This window comes from Dreissena polymorpha, chromosome 7 (assembly GCF_020536995.1).
Source record: "Dreissena polymorpha isolate Duluth1 chromosome 7, UMN_Dpol_1.0, whole genome shotgun sequence".
Classification (NCBI taxonomy): Eukaryota; Metazoa; Mollusca; class Bivalvia; order Myida; family Dreissenidae; genus Dreissena; species Dreissena polymorpha.
Genome location: NC_068361.1, coordinates 55,125,698 through 55,144,946, shown reverse-complemented (window position 1 = coordinate 55,144,946; position 19,249 = coordinate 55,125,698). Strand labels below are relative to the sequence as shown.

At 39.1% G+C, this 19,249-nt stretch overlaps 2 protein-coding genes across 2 annotated transcripts; one reads left to right on the top strand and one right to left on the bottom strand.

Annotated features, from left to right (window-relative positions):
• On the bottom strand, positions 1 to 3,250 carry LOC127837132 (uncharacterized). Its single transcript, XM_052363970.1, has 2 exons — positions 2,857 to 3,250; positions 1 to 2,477 (listed from the first exon to the last, which is right to left on the bottom strand). The coding sequence occupies exon 2, from the start codon at positions 2,304 to 2,306 to the stop codon at positions 1,989 to 1,991; it is 318 nt and encodes a 105-aa protein (XP_052219930.1). The 5' UTR covers positions 2,307 to 2,477; positions 2,857 to 3,250; the 3' UTR covers positions 1 to 1,988.
• Positions 3,251 to 3,312: 62 nt separating this feature from the next.
• On the top strand, positions 3,313 to 18,289 carry LOC127837128 (uncharacterized). Its single transcript, XM_052363960.1, has 18 exons — positions 3,313 to 3,508; positions 3,961 to 4,044; positions 4,752 to 4,981; positions 6,070 to 6,224; positions 6,529 to 6,689; positions 7,883 to 7,950; positions 8,457 to 8,562; positions 9,404 to 9,500; positions 9,938 to 10,033; positions 10,342 to 10,392; positions 12,027 to 12,171; positions 13,436 to 13,612; positions 14,566 to 14,704; positions 15,314 to 15,422; positions 16,366 to 16,438; positions 16,636 to 16,788; positions 16,926 to 17,065; positions 17,633 to 18,289. Exons 1-18 carry the CDS (start codon positions 3,430 to 3,432, stop codon positions 17,871 to 17,873), a joined length of 2,304 nt encoding a protein of 767 aa, XP_052219920.1. The 5' UTR covers positions 3,313 to 3,429; the 3' UTR covers positions 17,874 to 18,289.
• Positions 18,290 to 19,249: the final 960 nt, after the last annotated feature.

Below are 19,249 nucleotides of genomic sequence, written 5' to 3'. Positions count from 1 at the left end.
AAATAGTATTTAAAACATTCAAAATTTATCATTTAATATTTAATAATATGTTTCTTAATTCAAATTTCCAACACAAATAAGGCATGCCCAACCAGTTTCGTTTAAAATTGTTCCTTTAAGTATGTATTAGTTTGCATAATTTCATTTGATATTAAAAACACTCTTTATTTGCTGGTTTGCTATGCATATTTGTGACTGTGAAGATTTTAATTATGTGTAATATTTTTCTAAAATAATATCGAGACAATCCTTTATTCCTAACATAGTGTTATTATTGTTAAAATCATGAATTTTGAACAACATCTATCTGTCATTAAAATGACGATGTGTTGCATTCAATAAATAAACATGGAGAATACACACACATATACACAATCATATAACACTTAAGTATAGTCACTAAGCTAAGTAAAAATGCACATGACAGGAGGTACAATTCTGAGCTCAAATCGTGCCCAACTCTTCACAGTGATCTCCCTGTCCCATATGCAGTATAAAAGGAGAGCAAGACAGACCATCCATATAGAAATATGCGAGAATGCAGTATTACAAGGGAGCAAGGTAGACCATCCATATAGGAATATGTGAGTATTACAAGGAAGCAAAACAGACCATCTATATAGGAATATGTGAGTATTACAAGGGAGCAAGGAATACCATCCATATAGGAATATGCGAGTATTACAAGGTAGCAAAGCAGATCATCCATATAGGAATATGCGAGTATTACAAGGGAGCAAAGCAGACCATCCATATAGGAATATGCAGTATTGCAAGGGGAAGGAAGACCATCCATATAGGAATATGCAGTATTGCAAGGGAGCAAGGCAGACCATCCATATAGGAATATGCAGTATTGTAAGGGAGAAGGCAGACCATCCATATTGGAATATGCAGTATTGCAAGGGAGCAAGGCAGACCATCCATATTGGAATATGCGAGTATTACAAGGGAGCAAAGCAGACAATCCATATAGGAATATGCGAGTATTGCAAAGGAGCAAGGCAGACCATCCATATAGGAATATTCGAGTATTACAAGGGAACAAGGCAGACCATCCATATAGGAATATGCAGTATTACAAGGGAGCAAGGCAGACCATCCATATATGAATAAGCGAGTATGCAGTATTACAAGGGAGCAATGTAGACCATCCATATAGGAATATGCGATTATGCATTATTACAAGGGAGCAAGGTAGACCATCCAAATAGGAATATGCGATTATGCAGTATTACAAGGGAGCAAGGTAGACCATCCATATAGGAATATGCGAGTATGCAGTATTACAAGGGAGCAATGTAGACCATCCATATAGGAATATGCGATTATGCAGTATTACAAGGGAGCAAGGCAGACCATCCATATAGGAATATGCTAGTATGCAGTATTACAAAGGAGAAAGGCTGACCATCCATATAGGAATATGCGATTATGCAGTATTACAAGGGAGCAAATTAGACCATCCATATAGAAATATGCAAGTATGCAGTATTACAAGGGAGCAGGGCAGACCATCCATATATATATATGCGATTATGCAGTATTACACGGGAGCAAGGCAGACCATCCATATAGAAATATGCGATTATGCAGTATTACAAGGGAGCAAGGTAGATCATCCATATAGGAATATGCGAGTATGCAGTATTACAAGGAAGCAATGTAGACCAGCCATATAGGAATATACGAGTATGCAGATGACTTTATTCGTAAATGTCAATTCCCACCTTGTTCAAGCTACATTCTGATATTAAATCACACATTTTGAACAAACAGTAGCAAAAATGGTATTTACTGTACACAGCCTAGCCACCTTATCATTGCGTTACATACAAGATAAACACAACTTAAAGCTGCTACAGATGTTGTGACAAAAATAAATGTTGGCAAAACATGATTTGATATCCCAGCATGTGGTACTCTAATGCTGTCAATGGAGCATCACTGAAGAATATACCGGTACTCTTCTTCTTCGTGTCGATTACTCAGATGGACACGTCTGCTCTCTGCGCAACGGTAGCCGGGTTCTCCAGACTGCCGTAGAGCGTCCATTGCATCGTGATCTCCTCCCCGTGATCTAGCACCTGAGGCATTTGTGTAGCGGGCAGGACTGCTTCAAGCGTCCCGTAGAGCGTCCATTGCATCGTGATCTCCTCCCCGTGATCTGGCACCTGAGGCAGTTGTGTAGCGGGCAAGACTGCTTCAAGCGTCCCGTAGAGCGTCCATTGCATCATGATCTCCTCCCCCGTGATCTGGCGCCTGAGGCAATTGTGTAGCGGGCAGGACTGCTTCAAGCGTCCCATAGAGCGTCCATTGCATCGTGATCTCCTCCCCGTGATCTGGCACCTGAGGCAGTTGTGTAGCGGGCAGGACTGCTTCAAGTGTCCTGTAGAGCGTCCATTACATCATGATCTCCTCTTCCAACATCTGGCGCCTGAGGCAATTGCGTTGCGGGCAGGACTGCTTGACGTGTCCTTTTCAAAAGAATATAATAACAACATTCATTATTTCTGACTAAACTACTATTTGAGGAAAAGCACTTCTTAAAAGACTTACGAAGTTTTCTTTTTGTAATAATCTCGGCAGATGCAATACCTAAACATGCGTTCGGTCATGTAATCGGTCATTGAATCGGGAGATTAGAAGTGGGATGTATGGAAATGTATTTGAACGCACATGTAAACTAATGCACAGCGTAGCAAAGATATCAAAAATTAATTGCTTAGAGACACGTGTGTGAAAAATAAAATTACCTTTAAATAATTATCTAAAGACGGTGATATTTAGCTTGATATATGTCAACACGTGAATCGGACCATTTCTTTATCAATATTTTACTATAGATAATATGACCTTCTCTCGTCTTGAATGTTCCGCAAACTTCAAGTACACAGATATCATCTTGCAGTGATATTGCAATTTTAAAAAGATCAAGAAGAATCTTAATTTTGTTTCTCTGTTTCTTCGTTCTCCTCCTCCTCTTCCTCATCATCCTCAATAGCAACATTATCACGATCGTCATCAACAACAACAGCAACAACAGCAGTGCAATAATAATCATTATTATCATCATCATAATCACAATTTAAATCATCATAAACAGCCCAAACATCATGGACACCACAATCAGCGCGTTATCATCAATAAATCAGTAAATGGTCTGGGTTCGTCTATATTACCAAAATACAATAAAACAGTATACCATCTATATAAAGCCATAAGTAAAACAACCACATGTTTACTATTTTGTATTCATTCTTCCATTTATCGGCCACTGATAATTTGTGAACCTTTGATCTCGCGATAACGTTCTAGTGTATCCGCATGCCCACTGGATTATTGCCTTGTACAATTAATAGTTTCACAACGGACTAAGTTGCATACTCTGGACTGCAGTGTTTGAACGCTGTACGGAGAGTGTACGCCATGTCCTGGATATTAGGTGCATTTCAAGCCGGTGTGCTGCTGGCCGCGTGCCTTCTGGCGGTCCTAGGGCCCTCTCAAGGTAGGCCGCTATCCGCTCTTTAATAAATGTTAACCAATTTATGCCTTGTGGACTCTCCCATCCTACTAAATTGGATCAATTTATTTCCAAAGTTAGGGATGTCTAGTATATTGAGTTCTACATTTAATATATTTCTTACAGAAATTCCTTTAAGCAAACAGTGCAGACCCTGATGAGACGCCGCATCATGCGGCGTCTTATCTGGGTCAACGCTGTTTGCCAAGGCCTTTTTTTCTAGACGCTAGGCATAAATGGGTTAATAACCTAGTTATAACATAAGTGAAAGTAGAATGTATGCGCAATCGGGCATTTATGTAAGGTTATATATTTGGAATAATAATAATAATATATATATCTAATCATTCTGAATGAAACACAATTTTAGTATTTTTGATGCACATTAGGCGTGGCCAGTTTGCAATACTTTACTGCCACAGACACGCGCTTTTCAGGACATGCCAGGTTGCAGAAGACGAGTGATTCCGACTTTGTCATTAATATCGTCACCGACGGCACATATAGCATTAAGATCAAAGGTACTTCATATCTATATGCAGAAAGAATATTTGATATGTTAAAGGTATTTATAAAGTTGACATAAATGGGTTTGATAAAAAATTGTGAATCATGTTTTTTTTTCTCAATTAAAAGAGATACTTATTTTAAAAAATACGAACAAAGTAAGTACATTAATTAAGCGATATAATATCATAGTTTTCTATTATGTAGTGGAAATTTATAAAAGTGCATAGCATGTTTGCACATCTGCTTAATATGAGAAAGTTAATGTACGATGCATGTCAACAACAAACGATGCATCAGTCGGCAAAAGCTTTGTTCTCTTTAAGTTATGAACGCGCGAAAATATCCAGGTCCACTTGTATTTACTGTTTCTGTTGCTTGTTTTCTTTAAGTAACTTAGACATATATCTCACAGTCTTCTTTATGCATCATTTTAAGGTAAACATGAGTCGTGTTCTGAGAAAACTGGGCATAATGCATGTGCGTAAAGTTTCATCCCAGATTAGCCTGTGCAGTCGGCACAGGCTAATCAGGGACGACACTTTACGCTTTTATGGTATTTTTAGTTTCAAGGAAGTCCCTCCTTACCGAAAATCAAGTTTATGCGAAAAGTGTCGTCCCTGATTAGCCTGTGCCGAATGCACAGGCTAATCTGGGACGACACTTTACGCACACACATTATGCCCAGTTTTCTCAGAACGCGACTTAATTAAACATTAAGGCAACACATGGCTGAGTAGCGCCCCGACGTACTTCATCGCCAATAATAAGACGTACAGCGCGGCGGACAAGACGTTGAAATTGACCCAAGCGTCCGCGTCGTCGGGGTCGGATCAACTCGGAAAATGGCAGTCCACCGAATTCGCCTACGTCATCAATGACTCAAATATGACAAGATTTAGCGCCGTTATTAAGACGTATTTCGATCTGCCCGTCATAATCTTCAGTCAGGTATGACAATTCTATCGAAGAAGCCATATATGCCTTCGATGACGATATACATGTATGTCATGATTTTGAACGTTCAGCACTTATCGTCAGAACAATTTTTAAAAGGGCTTTTTTACGTTTTGTTTAATTGACACAATTAGAAAAAAATGTTTCAGATTTGCTAATTTTCGTTGTTGTTATGATATTTGTGCGGAAACAGTAATACTCAACATTATCCATGCCCTAAAATATCCATTATATGCATCTTTATACGATTTAAAAACCTGTAAATTATAAAGCGTTGCAACGCGAAACGATTGAATAATTTGGAGAGTTCTGTTGTTGTCTATATATTGTGTGATACTACGAGGATTGCTTCTACAAAGTATTAAATGCTTCACTCATTGTATGAGTTCGGGTGGCCGAATGGTCTTAGCGATAGACTTTTACTCCAGGGGTCAGTCTTTAATTTTATTCTTGTTTTTGTACTGGAGCTTTTAAGATCCAATTACTTCATTTATCAATATAAAATATTTAATGACAAACCTTAATACATGCAAAAATCTGTGAAAAGGTCCCTTTAAGACCGCAAAGTTTAAGGCTCTCCTAATGTGTTTCAAGAATGTAGTGGAAAATGACTACTAGTATATCCATACAGGGACGTACAATTGTCAATATTTCACTTTTATGTGAAGTCATGTGCATTTCTTTAATACTTATTGCATTTTTGTGTTATTATTACTTCCTAAAAGTGTGACAATAGCTATACATAATTCAATTAAAGCCCTATGTTTGCATTCATGCCAGAACTGCTACCCACACCAGTAACGAAAGTCATCACTCGCCCTTATATATGCATTGTTCTGGAAAACTGGGCTTGATGCATGTCCGTAAAGTGTCACCCCAGATAAGCCTGTGTAGTCCGCACATGCTAACCAGAGACGACACTTTCCGCATCAACTGGATTTTCGTTTTGAAAAGACTGCCTTTTATAAAAAATACATAAAATCGGAAGGTGTCGTTCCTGATAAGCCTTTGCGGTCTGCACAAGCTAATCTGGGATGACACTTTACGCACATTTACATTTATTCTTGCCGACGCTATCGCAGGTGTGGCGGGACGGTGCCACGGGGACCAATGGCAAGACGTATGAGGACCTGTGTGGAGGATATCCGGGCTTCCAGGTCGGAGGTCAGTCAGAAACGCTGGGCTTCCTTTCATACGGAGGCATGATGTTTGGTGACACGAAGAAAAAAATTGACCTGTAAGAACTTGACATGTTCATAATTACCGATTGTACAACAGTCACATGATATGCCAATTTGTTTTAAATAATAAGCGTTGTTCATGTACAACTGTTTTCGCACACAAGCCTTGTCGATAAATAAGGGACAATGTGCTTTCTTTTTCAATAAGAATTTAAAAAATTTGAATGTTAAATTACATTAATTATCGGGAAAATCCCAATCCAGATACGTGACCATATATTAATTTATATCGCTGATTATTTGGTTTACCAGTAAACACTATGCGCATTATCAGTTATTGTTAACGATTATTCGTTAAAGGTGGACTAACACTACGAATCGCCTCAACGACGGTATAGAAGGCGGGCCTCTAGCGATATTTGACAAGGACGGTAACACGCTCGTATTTTCGCCCTTTAACAGTTTCATGGCAGCCTCGTTCCTTCATGCGGATGGGAATTACTACGGGGGAGTTATGGGAGGTATATTGTTAGGAACAAATTATTAATAAAAAATTAGTTAACCCAATTATGCCTAGTGGACTCTCCCATCCTTCTAAATTGGATCAATTTATTTCCAAAATTAGGGGTGTCTATTATATATTTATTTATATATTACGAATATTTCTTACAGAAATTCCTTTAAGCAAGCAGCGCAGGCCCAGATGAGACGCCGCATCATGCGGCGTCTCATCTGGGTCTACGCTGTTTGCCAATGCCTTTTTTCTAGACGCTAGGCATAATTGGGTTAAATCGTTCGAATTTTCCCGAAGCTCTGTAAAATCACGACGAAGTTATACTTTATTACATGTAGTCTATCCGTATACAAATGCATTTGTTCTCAGTGATAATCTAACGATCGTCGACGGTAGTTATATTTATTTTATAAGTTACGATTTTCTGGACATTTAGTGGATTACCGGTATATACGTAACGTTTGATTTATACAATACATTTCGTTTTCTCGTGGATTCAGTGTTTTATACGACTCATTATGTTCAATGCCCAATGGTGAACGCATGACATGTAATATAGTTTAACTTCGAATGTTCGTATGCCATAACGTTGTGGGAGAACTATAGGCTAATTAAAATAATAACTATGCATTTTGATCAGATATATGCAGGATTGAGGTAAACAAATGATCATGCACGCTTTTATTTCGACAGCGCTTAACTGAGCCAATCCTGTATTTATAAATCATATTATGAATTGTTATATTCAAGTGCTGCATTTTTGAATATATTATTTTATTTATTTTGGAACGTAATATAGACAGACTTTCGAATCGGTTTGATTAAAATAGTTTTCAATTTTGTGCCAATGATCAGATTGAGACATTTTAATTGATTTACTAATGAAACTAAAATGTATTTTTCTTCTTTTTTTAATTATATGTGAACACGTTATGCCCCTTTTACCTGTCTCAAGTCATTATTTTTGTTAAACATGAAAACATGTTAACGGGTACTTTAAATTTACGAACCCATGCAATTAATTGATAACAAACGTACGTGTACTTATGAATGCGTTTAAACATAAGTCTATGCTGTTTAAGGCAAATATATGCTTTGTTATTCCCGACGTCGCTCAGGGTATACGTTTTATAACGTCGAGAATAGAATATGTACTCATAAGGACGTTATTTAAATAAAGACAACATTGACTCGTTGCAGGTGTTTCTGAGATACCGGCTGGCTACAACCAAGACTTCATTTTGTATTATGCATCTGGAATAAACAAGGTATTGACAGCATTACTTTGGCTCCGATATCGTCAACGTTCAAGTGAGTTTAAGTCCATGTTTGCATGGACTACATGCGTGCTATCAGCGCCATATAAATCAACAGATTCATGGAATATACCGGTAGCTGACTGTACGTATTTATTCTTCAGATGTAATCTGTATGTTAGCTGCGTTTTGTATAATTGTTTTGTGAACGTCGCCATAACGACAAAACACCATAACGACAAATATACCTGTCAGAACGACAATAAGGGCGACAAATGAAATAATTGTTGATTGTGCACCCTTTTTGTCGGAATGACGGGCAAATTTGTTGCTCTTACGTATTAGCGAGTTTCTTTATTCCCACAAATATGCCAGAGCGAGACGGCAAACATCAGCCATCATCAATCAATCTGCGTCTTTCCTTGATCTTTTGGAAAGATTGATGACGTACTGCGACAGAATTTTCACGTTAACTAAATCGTCTGTGCCTTAATACGATCTGTGTTCCGTGTTAACAGGCTTTTGAGGGCTGGGGTGCAACGTTGCGGGGATATTACGGCAAGAAACCGGAAATGCAGAGGAATGATTTGACAATCACCCACCTTGGCTACTGGACGGACAACGGTGTGCTCAGCAATAATAGTTTCTATGTAACAATAGTCTCTTTTAATGTCATGTGAACTTAATATCAGTGTCCATTGGCTATTGTTTTTCGAGCAGTTTGATCAGATGTACTTATGGGTATTGCACCAGTGACAATCAATCTTTTTTTCTTATAAACTATGATCAGTTGATGACGGAGGGACGTAGTCAATATAAAGATAAAATATATATATATATATATATATATATATATATATATTCTTGAAAATTATATTACAACCAAATAAGGGACAAACTTAGACATCAATCGCATTTCTAATTTATTGAACGGTGTAAATCGCCATATTACTTGAACGTACTCTTGGTGTAAATCACCATATTACTTGAACGTACTCTTGTGTGTGAATCGCCATACTACTTGAACGTACTCTTGTGTATAAATCACCATATTACTTGAACGTACTATTGTGTGTAAATCTCCATATTACTCGAACGTACTCTTGTGTGTAAATCACCATATTACTTGAACGTACTCTTGTGTGTAAATCACCATATTACTTGAACGTACTCTTGTGTGTAAATCACCATATTACTTGAACGTACTCTTGTGTGTAAATCACCATATTACTTGAAAGTACTCTTGTGTGCAAATCACCATATTACTTGAACGTACTCTTGAGTGCAAATCACCATATTACTTGAACGTACTCTTGTGTGTAAATCACCATATTAATTGAACGCACTCTTGTGTGTAAATCACCATATTACTTGAACGTACTCTTGTGTGTAAATCACCATATTACTTGAACGTACTCTTGTGTGTAAATCACCATATTACTTGAACGTACTCTTGTGTGTTCAGGGGCCTACTATTATTACAACACGGAACCAGATAAAAACTACCAACAAACGGTCTTGGACGTAAAGAAATACATCAATATGACCGGCATACCATACAAGTAAGGAAATATTGCACCTTTTGCGCTTAAATATAAATACTCATATAGTAAATATTTTTCGATTTATATTCTGAAAATTGTTTCGATATTTTTAATAGTGTTTTTTCTTAGACATTTTACTATATGCATGTCTTAGTTAGCTCCAGAAATTCTATGAGCTCGATTTTGATTTTTTAACAAAGCAGTTAAACCATTTATGCCTAGTGTCTAGAAAAAAGGCCTTGTCAAACAGCGTCGATCCAGATGAGACGCCGCATGATGCGTCGTCTCATCAGAGTCTGCGCTGTTTGCTTAAAGGAATTTCTGTAAGAAATATTCTAAATAGGAAATAAAATACTAGACATCCCTTATTTTGGAAATAAATTGATCCAATTTAGAAGGCTGGGAGAGTCCTTTAGGCTTAAATGGGTTAATACGGTCAAAGGTCTCGACTTCAGGTATTTCCAGTACGACTCCTGGTGGTACTACAAAGGCATAGGCGACGGCGTGAAGACTTGGGTATCCAGGCCGGACGTCTTCCCGGACGGATTTGTGTACGTGTCAAAACGTTGTACAACGAATACAGAGTATAATGCTATTTTATGAAAAGAAAATTGTGAAGATATTATCATGATATTTTGGTTACACAATTGCGTAAGCTAAGGGAAGTTTAATGAAAAAAACAAGACTAAAGTATAGGAATAACAACGATGTGGTTAATGTATTCTGATAAGTTTGCATTTTATTCAAAAAAAGAAAATATCAGACAGTTTAAGTTGACATAGCTTTTAACAAAGAGATTAAACGTTATGTTCATTATTAAGTTACGGTTAATAATCATGACCGTATATATTTGTTACAGAAATGTTTCTCGTATGCTGAACTTACCCGCCGCGGCACATAACAGATACTGGTAATAAACTTTTTTGAGTAATTGCATAAAACAGATACCGATAAGAAACTGTGTCGAGTAATTGCAAACGTAACCGACACTGCTTAGAAACTTAGTCGAGTAATTGCACACATAACATATACCGTTAAGGAACTTTTTTGAGTAATTACACATACAATTTAATGATAAAAAACTTTGTCGAGTAATTACACACATAACAGATACTAGTAAGAAACATTGTCGAGTAATTGCACACAACACATACTGGTGTGTAACTTTGTCGAGTAAGTGCACACAACAGATACTGGTTAGAAACTTTGTCGAGTAATTGCACATAACAGATACTGGTTAGAAACTTCGTCGAGTAATTGCACACAACAGATACTGGTTAAAGACTTCATCGAGTAATTGCACACAACAGATACTGGTTAAAAAACTGTGTCGAGTAATTGCACACAACAGATACTGGTTAGAAACTTTGTCGAGTAATTGCACACAACAGATACTGGTTAAAGACTTCATCGAGTAATTGCACACAACAGATACTGGTTAAAAAACTGTGTCGAGTAATTGCACACAACAGATACTGGTTAGAAACTTTGTCGAGTAAGTGCACATAACAGATACTGGTTAAAAACTTCGTCGAGAAATTGCACACAACAGATACTGGTTAAACAACTTTGTCGAGTAATTGAACATAACATATACTGGTTAGAAACTTCGTCGAGTAATTACACATAACAGATACTGGTTAGAAACTTCGTCGAGTCATTGCACATAACAGATACTGGTTAAAAACTTTGTCGAGTAATTGCACATAACAGATACTGGTTAGAAACTTCGTTGAGTAATTGCACATAACAGATACTGGTTAGAAACTTCGTCGAGTAATTGCACATAACAAATACGGGTTAAAAACTGTGTCGAGTAATTGCACATAACAGATACTGGTTTGAAACTTCGTTGAGTAATTTAACATGACAAAAACTGGTATGGAACTTTGTCGAGTAATTGCACATAACATATACTGGTTAGAAACTATGTCGAGTAATGGGGTAATTGCACACAACAGACACTTGTAAAAAACTTTTCGAGAAATTGCAATTTAGATCAATGTATATAGCTTGAGGTCTTTTATTCATAACATGAAGCCAATGGAAATCAACAATCATGAATATTTTAAAGTCTTATTGAACCTCGTTCCGGGAAAACCAGGCTTTATGCATGTGTAGTCCGCACAGTTTAAATGGAACTTTCCGAATTGTTGTTAATTTTTCGTTTAAAGGGGGTCTCATTTAAATGGAAATCCAATGAAGTCGGGAAGTGTTGCGCCAGATTAACTATGCGGATTGCACTGGCTAATACGGAACGACAAATAACTAGCACGTATGAAGCCCAGTATTCACAGAACGAAGCTCATTAATCAACATTTCAAGACCCGAACCCAGCGTGCGTTCCATAGAGACCTTGAACGGACCCAAGAATGTCTTTGTACAGGCATATGGCTTTCGATGATTTATAGCTTAAATAAATGGCTTATGTTTATGATATAAAATTTTGAGATTAAGACATTTCCGCCGCTTGCACAGTCGCGGGACTGGTCCCCTTCATGCATACTATACAGCACTATACAGACCTTATCTGTCGCTTATTAGGGCGGCGGACACGACGTATGCCAAACAGAATGGCGGTAAGTACGAGTTCGTGGTGGAGGCGGTGAAGGCACTTCCGGTGGATCAGCTCTTCTGGTACGACCTGTTTAGGGACGCCAAAAAGTGGGGACTGATCCAGTATGAACAGGTATGTGGTATGAAAGCTTCTTGTGCGTTAACCTTTTTTCTGACGTTTTTTCGGCCATATACACTTACATAAATCTAAACGACCACAAACATTTAGCTTACCGCCCGCACCACTATCATCAACAAAACCAAAAAATACACCATCATCATAATCGTCACCAGACTCGTCGTTATCTTCTTCTTCTACCACTCACATGTTACCACTCACATGTTACTACTCACTTCTACCACTCACATGTTACTTCTCACTTCTACCACTCATCTCTACCACTCACATCCTACCACTCACTTCTACCACTCACATATTACCAGTCACTGCTACCACTCACATGTTTCCACTAACTTCTACCACTCACATGTTACTACTCACTTCTACCACTCACATGTTACCACTCACTTCTACCACTCACATGTTACTACTCACTTCTACCACTCACATGTTGCTACTCACTTCTACCACTCACATGTTACCACTCACTTCTACCACTCACAGGTTACTACTCACTTCTACCACTCACATGTTACCACTCACTTCTAGCACTCACATGTTACCACTCACTTCTACCACTCACATGTTACCACTCACTTCTACCACTCACATGTTACCACTCACTTCTACCACTCACATGTTACCACTCACTTCTACCACTCACATGTTACCACTCACTTCTACCACTCACATGTTACCACTCACTTCTACAATTGGTAACCACTCACTTCTACCACTCACATGTTACCACTCACTTTTACAACTGGTAACCACTCACTTCTACCACTCACATGTTACCACTTACTTCTACCACTCACGTGTTACTACTAACTTCTTTCACTCGCATGTTACTACTCACTTCTACCACTGGAAACCACTCACATGCTTTCACTCACTTCTACCACTCATATTTTACCACTCACTTCTACTACTGGAAACCACTCACATGCTATCACTCACTTCTACCACTCACATGTTACCACTCACATGTTACCACTCACTTCTACCACTGGAAACCACTCACATGCTATCACTCACTTCTACCACTCACATGTTACCACTCACTTCTACCACTCACATGTTACAACTCACTTCTACCACTGGAAACCACTCACATGCTATCACTCACTTCTACCACTCACATGTTACTACTCACTTCTACCACTCACTTCTACCACTCACATGTTACCACTCACCTCTACCACTCACATGTTACCACTCACTTCTACCACTCACATGTTACTACTAACTTTTACCACTCACTTGCTACTTCTAGGACTGGTTGAATGTAGAGTTCAGCGGCGTCCAGGCGCTCCTACACAACCTCACACTGGGTACCACGTGGCTCACCCAGATGGCGTACGCGGCGGAGGATTCCAACATCTTTATCCAGTACTGCATGTCGAACCCTCGGCATGCAATGCAGGCCGTCATGTACGCAGCCGTCACGCAGGTAAGTCAAGTACCCAGCCGTCACGCAGGTAAGTAATGTACCCAGCCGTCACGCAGGAGAGACCTGTACCTTGCCGTCACGCAGATAAGTAATGTAACCAGCCGTCACGAAGGAAAGTCATGTACCTTGCCGTCACGCAGGTAAGTAATGTACCCAGCCGTCACGCAGGTAACAATGCTTTATGAGCCTCGCTGTGGGAAAACTTGTTTTAATGCATGTGCGTTAAGTGTCGTTCCAGATTAGTCAGTGCAGTCCGCGCAGGCTAATCGGCGGCGACACTTTCCGCCTATAGTGGGTTTTCGCTAAGAAGAAACTTGCTTTAAATGAAAAATGCAATACAAGCGGAAAGTGTGGTCCCTGATAAGCCTATGCGGACTGCACGGGCTAATCTAGGAGGACACTTGACGCGCACGAATTACCCCTCGTTTTCACAGAGCGAGGCTCAAACGCACCTATGGTCACTCAATGATTCCGTTTAAGCGACTATATACGACGCTTATGTATTAAAAATGATTAAAGAACACGAATTAAAACACTATTTGGAGATCCCGATTTGTTTTTGAAGTTGAATGAAACAGTTCTCCGAACAGTTCAGGCATTCAAAACACAATTAAGACGATTTTTATCATTGTATGCAAGTTGCTCGTCATATGGTAACCGCATGAAATTCTTTCATCAACACAAATTGCATTCATGTTTTGTTAATATACATATATAATTACTATGTTTGTTTTTTGCTAAACTACTATAAATTTGTCATTTCATGTTATTGTATTTCAACACCTGAGAATGTAACCAAATAATGGGCGCAAACGTGTAATCCGATCTAGATGCATGTTTTATGCTAATCAATATGTTAAAACTACACTATCGAACCATTTCGTTCTTGTTTGAGCCTCAAATTATCGCAATTAAGGCAAGATATTATTGAAGTATGTTAACGTTTTTTCCAGGCCCGTGCATCAGATGACTACCACCCAGGTAGCAACCAATGGGCCATCGGGATCTCGAGCATCTTCGCAGCCGCCATGGGGGTCGCGCCGTACAAGGACACGTTCTGGTCGACGGAGGTCCAGCCCGGAAACCCGTACAGTACGTGAATATCATTTAGTGGTGGTGGTGGTTTTAGTAGTAGTAGTAGTGGTAGTGGTAGTGGTGGTAGTAGTAGTAGTAGTAGTAGTAGTAGTAGTAGTAGTAGTAGTAGTAGTAGTAGTAGTAGTAGTAGTAGTAGTAGTAGTAGTAGTAGTAGTAGTAGTAGTAATAGTTGTAGTAGTACAAACTGTAGTAGTAGTAGTAGTAGTAGTAGTAGTAGTAGTAGTAGTAGTAGTAGTAGTAGTAGAAGTAGTAGTAGTAGTTGTAGTAGTAGTCGTAGTCGTAGTCGTAGTCGTAGTCGTCGTCGTCGTCGTCGTAGTCGTCGTAGTAGTAGTAGTAGTAGTAGTAACAGCAGCAGCAGCAGCAGCAGTAGTAGTAGTAACAGTAGTAATAGAAGTAGTCATATGATGGTAACGTAGTAAAACACGTAAAAAATAATATAATACCCAGCACTTGTAGAAGTGGTAGGAGCAGGAGCATCAACCGGCTGTACTGTTTGTCAATATTTCAATTATAATTCTGACCCATATCATCCGAACAATGTGACACTTGCACATACATGCATAATTTTCTTCAAAGTATATATTGTTACATATTCAATTCTCTCAGAGGGCACGGAGCCGAACTACAAACTACAGGCGATTGTCTCCACCCTCAGTACAGGCCCCGTTGGTCCCAGCGACATGGTGGGCGGCAGCAACGTCGATCTCATTATGAAGTACGTGCTCCTTTAGTACGTTGCGTGTGTCAGGGGGTGGGGGTGGGGGGGTGCATACCTTGAAATGTTTTCAAAACCTTTTCAGCTCATTGTTTCATCGAAATTCCATAACACAGGACTAAGAAGTGAATGTAAAGATAAATCACCATAAAAACGGGAACACATTAGCAATGTCAGAGTTAGATTTTCTTGAATGCTGACAACCCCAAATATGCCTGTTTTATCAGGCACGTGCTGGCAATAAAAGTTCGTTTTCGATTTCTAGACCGGATTATTGTTTGTGTCACTGTGCGTCTGGCAAACTTTTGGCACCACTTACCTCTTCGTAGGTAAACGGTAACCACGGTAATCACAAAAAAAACATACAAATCTGGCAAATGAATAATTTGTAACTTTTTATACGTTATATTATGAAAACATTCTCATCGGATGTATACATGTATGCATGGGCGGGCGGGCGGCTGCACAGACGGAATGACGCGCGGGCTGCGGATGGTTACAAATTTCATCGACATTGATTTATTTTTCTTGAAATATGGATCCATGGCAGATCATTTAATATATCGTAGTGTCCGATATCACATTATAAATATGTACCCTAATTTTGTCAATATCCTCATCAACATCGATGGAAATAGTAGAAATATTCACTTACCTTCTAACTGCAGATTGCATTTGTGTCTGCAGTTCTTTTTCTGCTAATTGAGAATATTGGCGTAAAGGGTTTCGGCCTTGTTCTGATTGAATAACTTTCACTACAAACGAATATTATTGACTTGACCGATCACAATTGGTTCCTGATAAGAGCTGTGCTTGAAACAAGTCAAGCGTCAATGCGGAATCGGTTGGAATAGTTAACCACGATGTTGCATCTATCGTGCATACTATAAAGTATCGATTATTCTCGCTCACGTGACGGTATTCCCGTCTGTTCTCGCCACAGGTGTTGCAGGAGTGACGGTATGATCCTTAAGCCGCAGTTTCCGGCCAGGGCTATCGACGGTCAAATTCTTAAGGTACACATGTACTAATTACAGTGCGCGACATGCGTTAATTCCCCTTTAATCTTCACTCGAATTCTGCATGTGAATTTACTTATTTGTTTCCCTTATACAAGACGTTATTTAAATGCAAACATATTCAAAATGCAAACAATATGCGATTTGCATAGCTATATAAAGAACATCTAGTCTCCATTTTAATATTCACACAGGCCGCCTTTAAGGATATCAATGGACCGGATGGAGAGGCGTGGGTCGCTCACACAGTCATCGGCGGACTAACGTTCTCAAATATCCTCGTGGTGAACCTGGCCAAGGGAACCTCGTACACCATGTACCCTAAGGATACCGGCCTGTACCAGGGGGTAGGTGTGCGGTAATACAATATTAATCAATAAAAGCGGAAAGTCTCATCCCTGATAACCCAGTGCGGACTGCACCAGGCCGAGACTTACTTATAGAAGGTCTAGTTAAGTTCAGTAAATACCTGTCTATTCTATAGGTTGGTGACCTGTTCGCAGTACCGTACGACTCGCCGTTCGGCTGGACGGGCTTCGACTCCATGTACGGACTGACGTTCACGGAGGAGTTCACCACAGAGAGTCCCGCGCTCTACCACGTCTCACAGGGAATCCCTGGCTGGTAAATATAGGCCGCGCTCTGGGAAAACTGGGCCTGATGCTTGTGATTGCAGTGTCTTCCCATATTAGCCTGTGTTATCCGCACAGGCTAATATGGGACGACACTTAGATTTCAGCTAAAAGAGTATACGGTTAACGAAAAATACGATAAAAGCGAGGTGTCGTCACTGATTAGCATGTATACTTCTACTACTTCTACTACTACTGCTACTACTAATGCTGCTGCTGCTGCAGCTGCTGATGCTACTACTACTGCTACTTTTACTACTACTACTACTACTACTACTACTACTACTACTACTACTACTACTACTACTACTACTACTACTACTACTACTACTACTACTACTACTACTACTACTACTACTACTGCTACTTCCACTACACCTGCTACTACTACGTCTTCTACTAGAACTATTTGTTAAAAATCATTATATTTGAAATACTATTGCAATAATTATCATATTTGTATTACTATTGGAACAATCACTTTAGTTATTGTCAAGTTAGTATTATGGCTTTTTGTTAGCGGTCGATGTGAAACTGCTCATTGACTGTGCGTCCGTAGGTTCCAGACCACCATTCTGGGCGAGCTAGACAAGTGGGTTCCGGTTTCCCCTCAGAGAGTCCAAGATATAACGTGGACAGACGACACCGTGACTGCGCCCCTCATGGGAGCGCCGAAGGAGCAGTTCGACTTCTGGTTCATCCTGGGCAGCAAGGAGAACAAGGTCATCTGCGTGATAGGCGTCGACGGTACCGCCACTTTCAAAATGGACCTCAATCTTGGCATCGCCACGTGCCAGTAGCTACGTCAGGTGGAGTGTGACAGAGGAATGCCGTTTCCATTGTGATTGATACATTAGATGATATATAGTTTCGTTGTACTACAGCAGAAAGTAATGTAGCCATGTAAATTGCCTGGGTTCTTTTAGGTGTAATTGAGGTCTATAATCACTTTAGTGTAATGAGGATAAATCAGACGAAAATATTTTGTGTGTGAAAATAAGATATTTAAGTTGTAATTTATCATATACTATATTCAGTCAGTATAAGTCACTGTATATGTATTTTATTTTGTATTATATAAATTAATATATTTTAGATGCGGATGTAGTAACCATTCAGCGAAATAATATGTTATGTAGATATTGTTGTGAGTGTATACTACCGTACTATATTGCTAGTAAATAGCACACGATCGCGAATACAAATATAAAATGTGCACGTATTGTTTTGGTTAATTTGTTTCTTGGTCGGTTTATCGTTCTGACTATAACTGACTTAATGGATCATGACCCAGTCTTGTATAACTGAATATAAGGACGAAGATAAAGGACCCTTAGATGCTCAACTGAGACGCCGAGAAACTTTCCATTTCTCATCAGCATGTGTTAACTTCTTTTCACACTAAAACTGCTCCAACACCGGAAGCAATGGTTTTTAACAAACCAGCTAGTCCTGATTATCATTAAAAAAACGCGTTTTTGAATATTTCAGCAAGTCTAATGAATGAGTGGGTCACATATAAGATTTCTCAGTTGGTTTTACTATAGCCAGATACGCAAAACTGTTCCGTTTTATGGTAGCTCTAGTTTACGATGAATACCGTAATGAAGTTTTCGGACGCTATAATATTTCGGACACCCTCTTTTTAGCAAAAATAATTATTTTTCGTTACCCTTAATTTTCGGACACACTGGCTTTTGTCTATTATTAATGTTTCTTTTTTAATTTTCGAACTGTATATTTTACAGACTTCGGCTCTGTTTTCTTTTACATCGTGACACATCGATCATGGATTTCTACAAGCGGATAAGGTCATAAAACCTGGCAGATGCATGCATGAGGGTAATTGACCATTGCATTCGCGTAATTTGGTAAAAAACCATATATACCGGTAAACAATAATTGATTCACCCAACAGCATTTGAAATAGTGTCGTCCTTATAAGGAAGAACAGGGACCTATACAAACAAAGGGATAAGCAACCTCGCAATATCCCGTTACAGCACGCAAAATAAACCGAGATTTGATAATCTCGATCGATTGGTCCATGTGTAGCGATAATAAACCGGTGCGCGAGATTTGATAATCTCGATTGATTGGTCCCTGTGTAGCGATAATGCGGCTACACGATATCGATTGCGAGGGATTTCGCTTATTGAGCGGGTTACGTTTTTTC

What these genes read in the sequence shown, in the direction of transcription:
- LOC127837132 (XM_052363970.1), bottom strand. Translation starts at nt 2,306, where the DNA reads ATGGGACGCTTGAAGCAGTCCTGCCCGCTACACAATTGCCTCAGGCGC.
- LOC127837128 (XM_052363960.1), top strand. Translation starts at nt 3,430, where the DNA reads ATGTCCTGGATATTAGGTGCATTTCAAGCCGGTGTGCTGCTGGCCGCG. An exon ending in TGGCTACTGGACGGACAACG is followed by an intron (nt 8,563 to 9,403) that starts GTGTGCTCAGCA and finishes TTGTGTGTTCAG; the next exon opens with GGGCCTACTATTATTACAAC. An exon ending in TCACAGGGAATCCCTGGCTG is followed by an intron (nt 17,066 to 17,632) that starts GTAAATATAGGC and finishes GTGCGTCCGTAG; the next exon opens with GTTCCAGACCACCATTCTGG.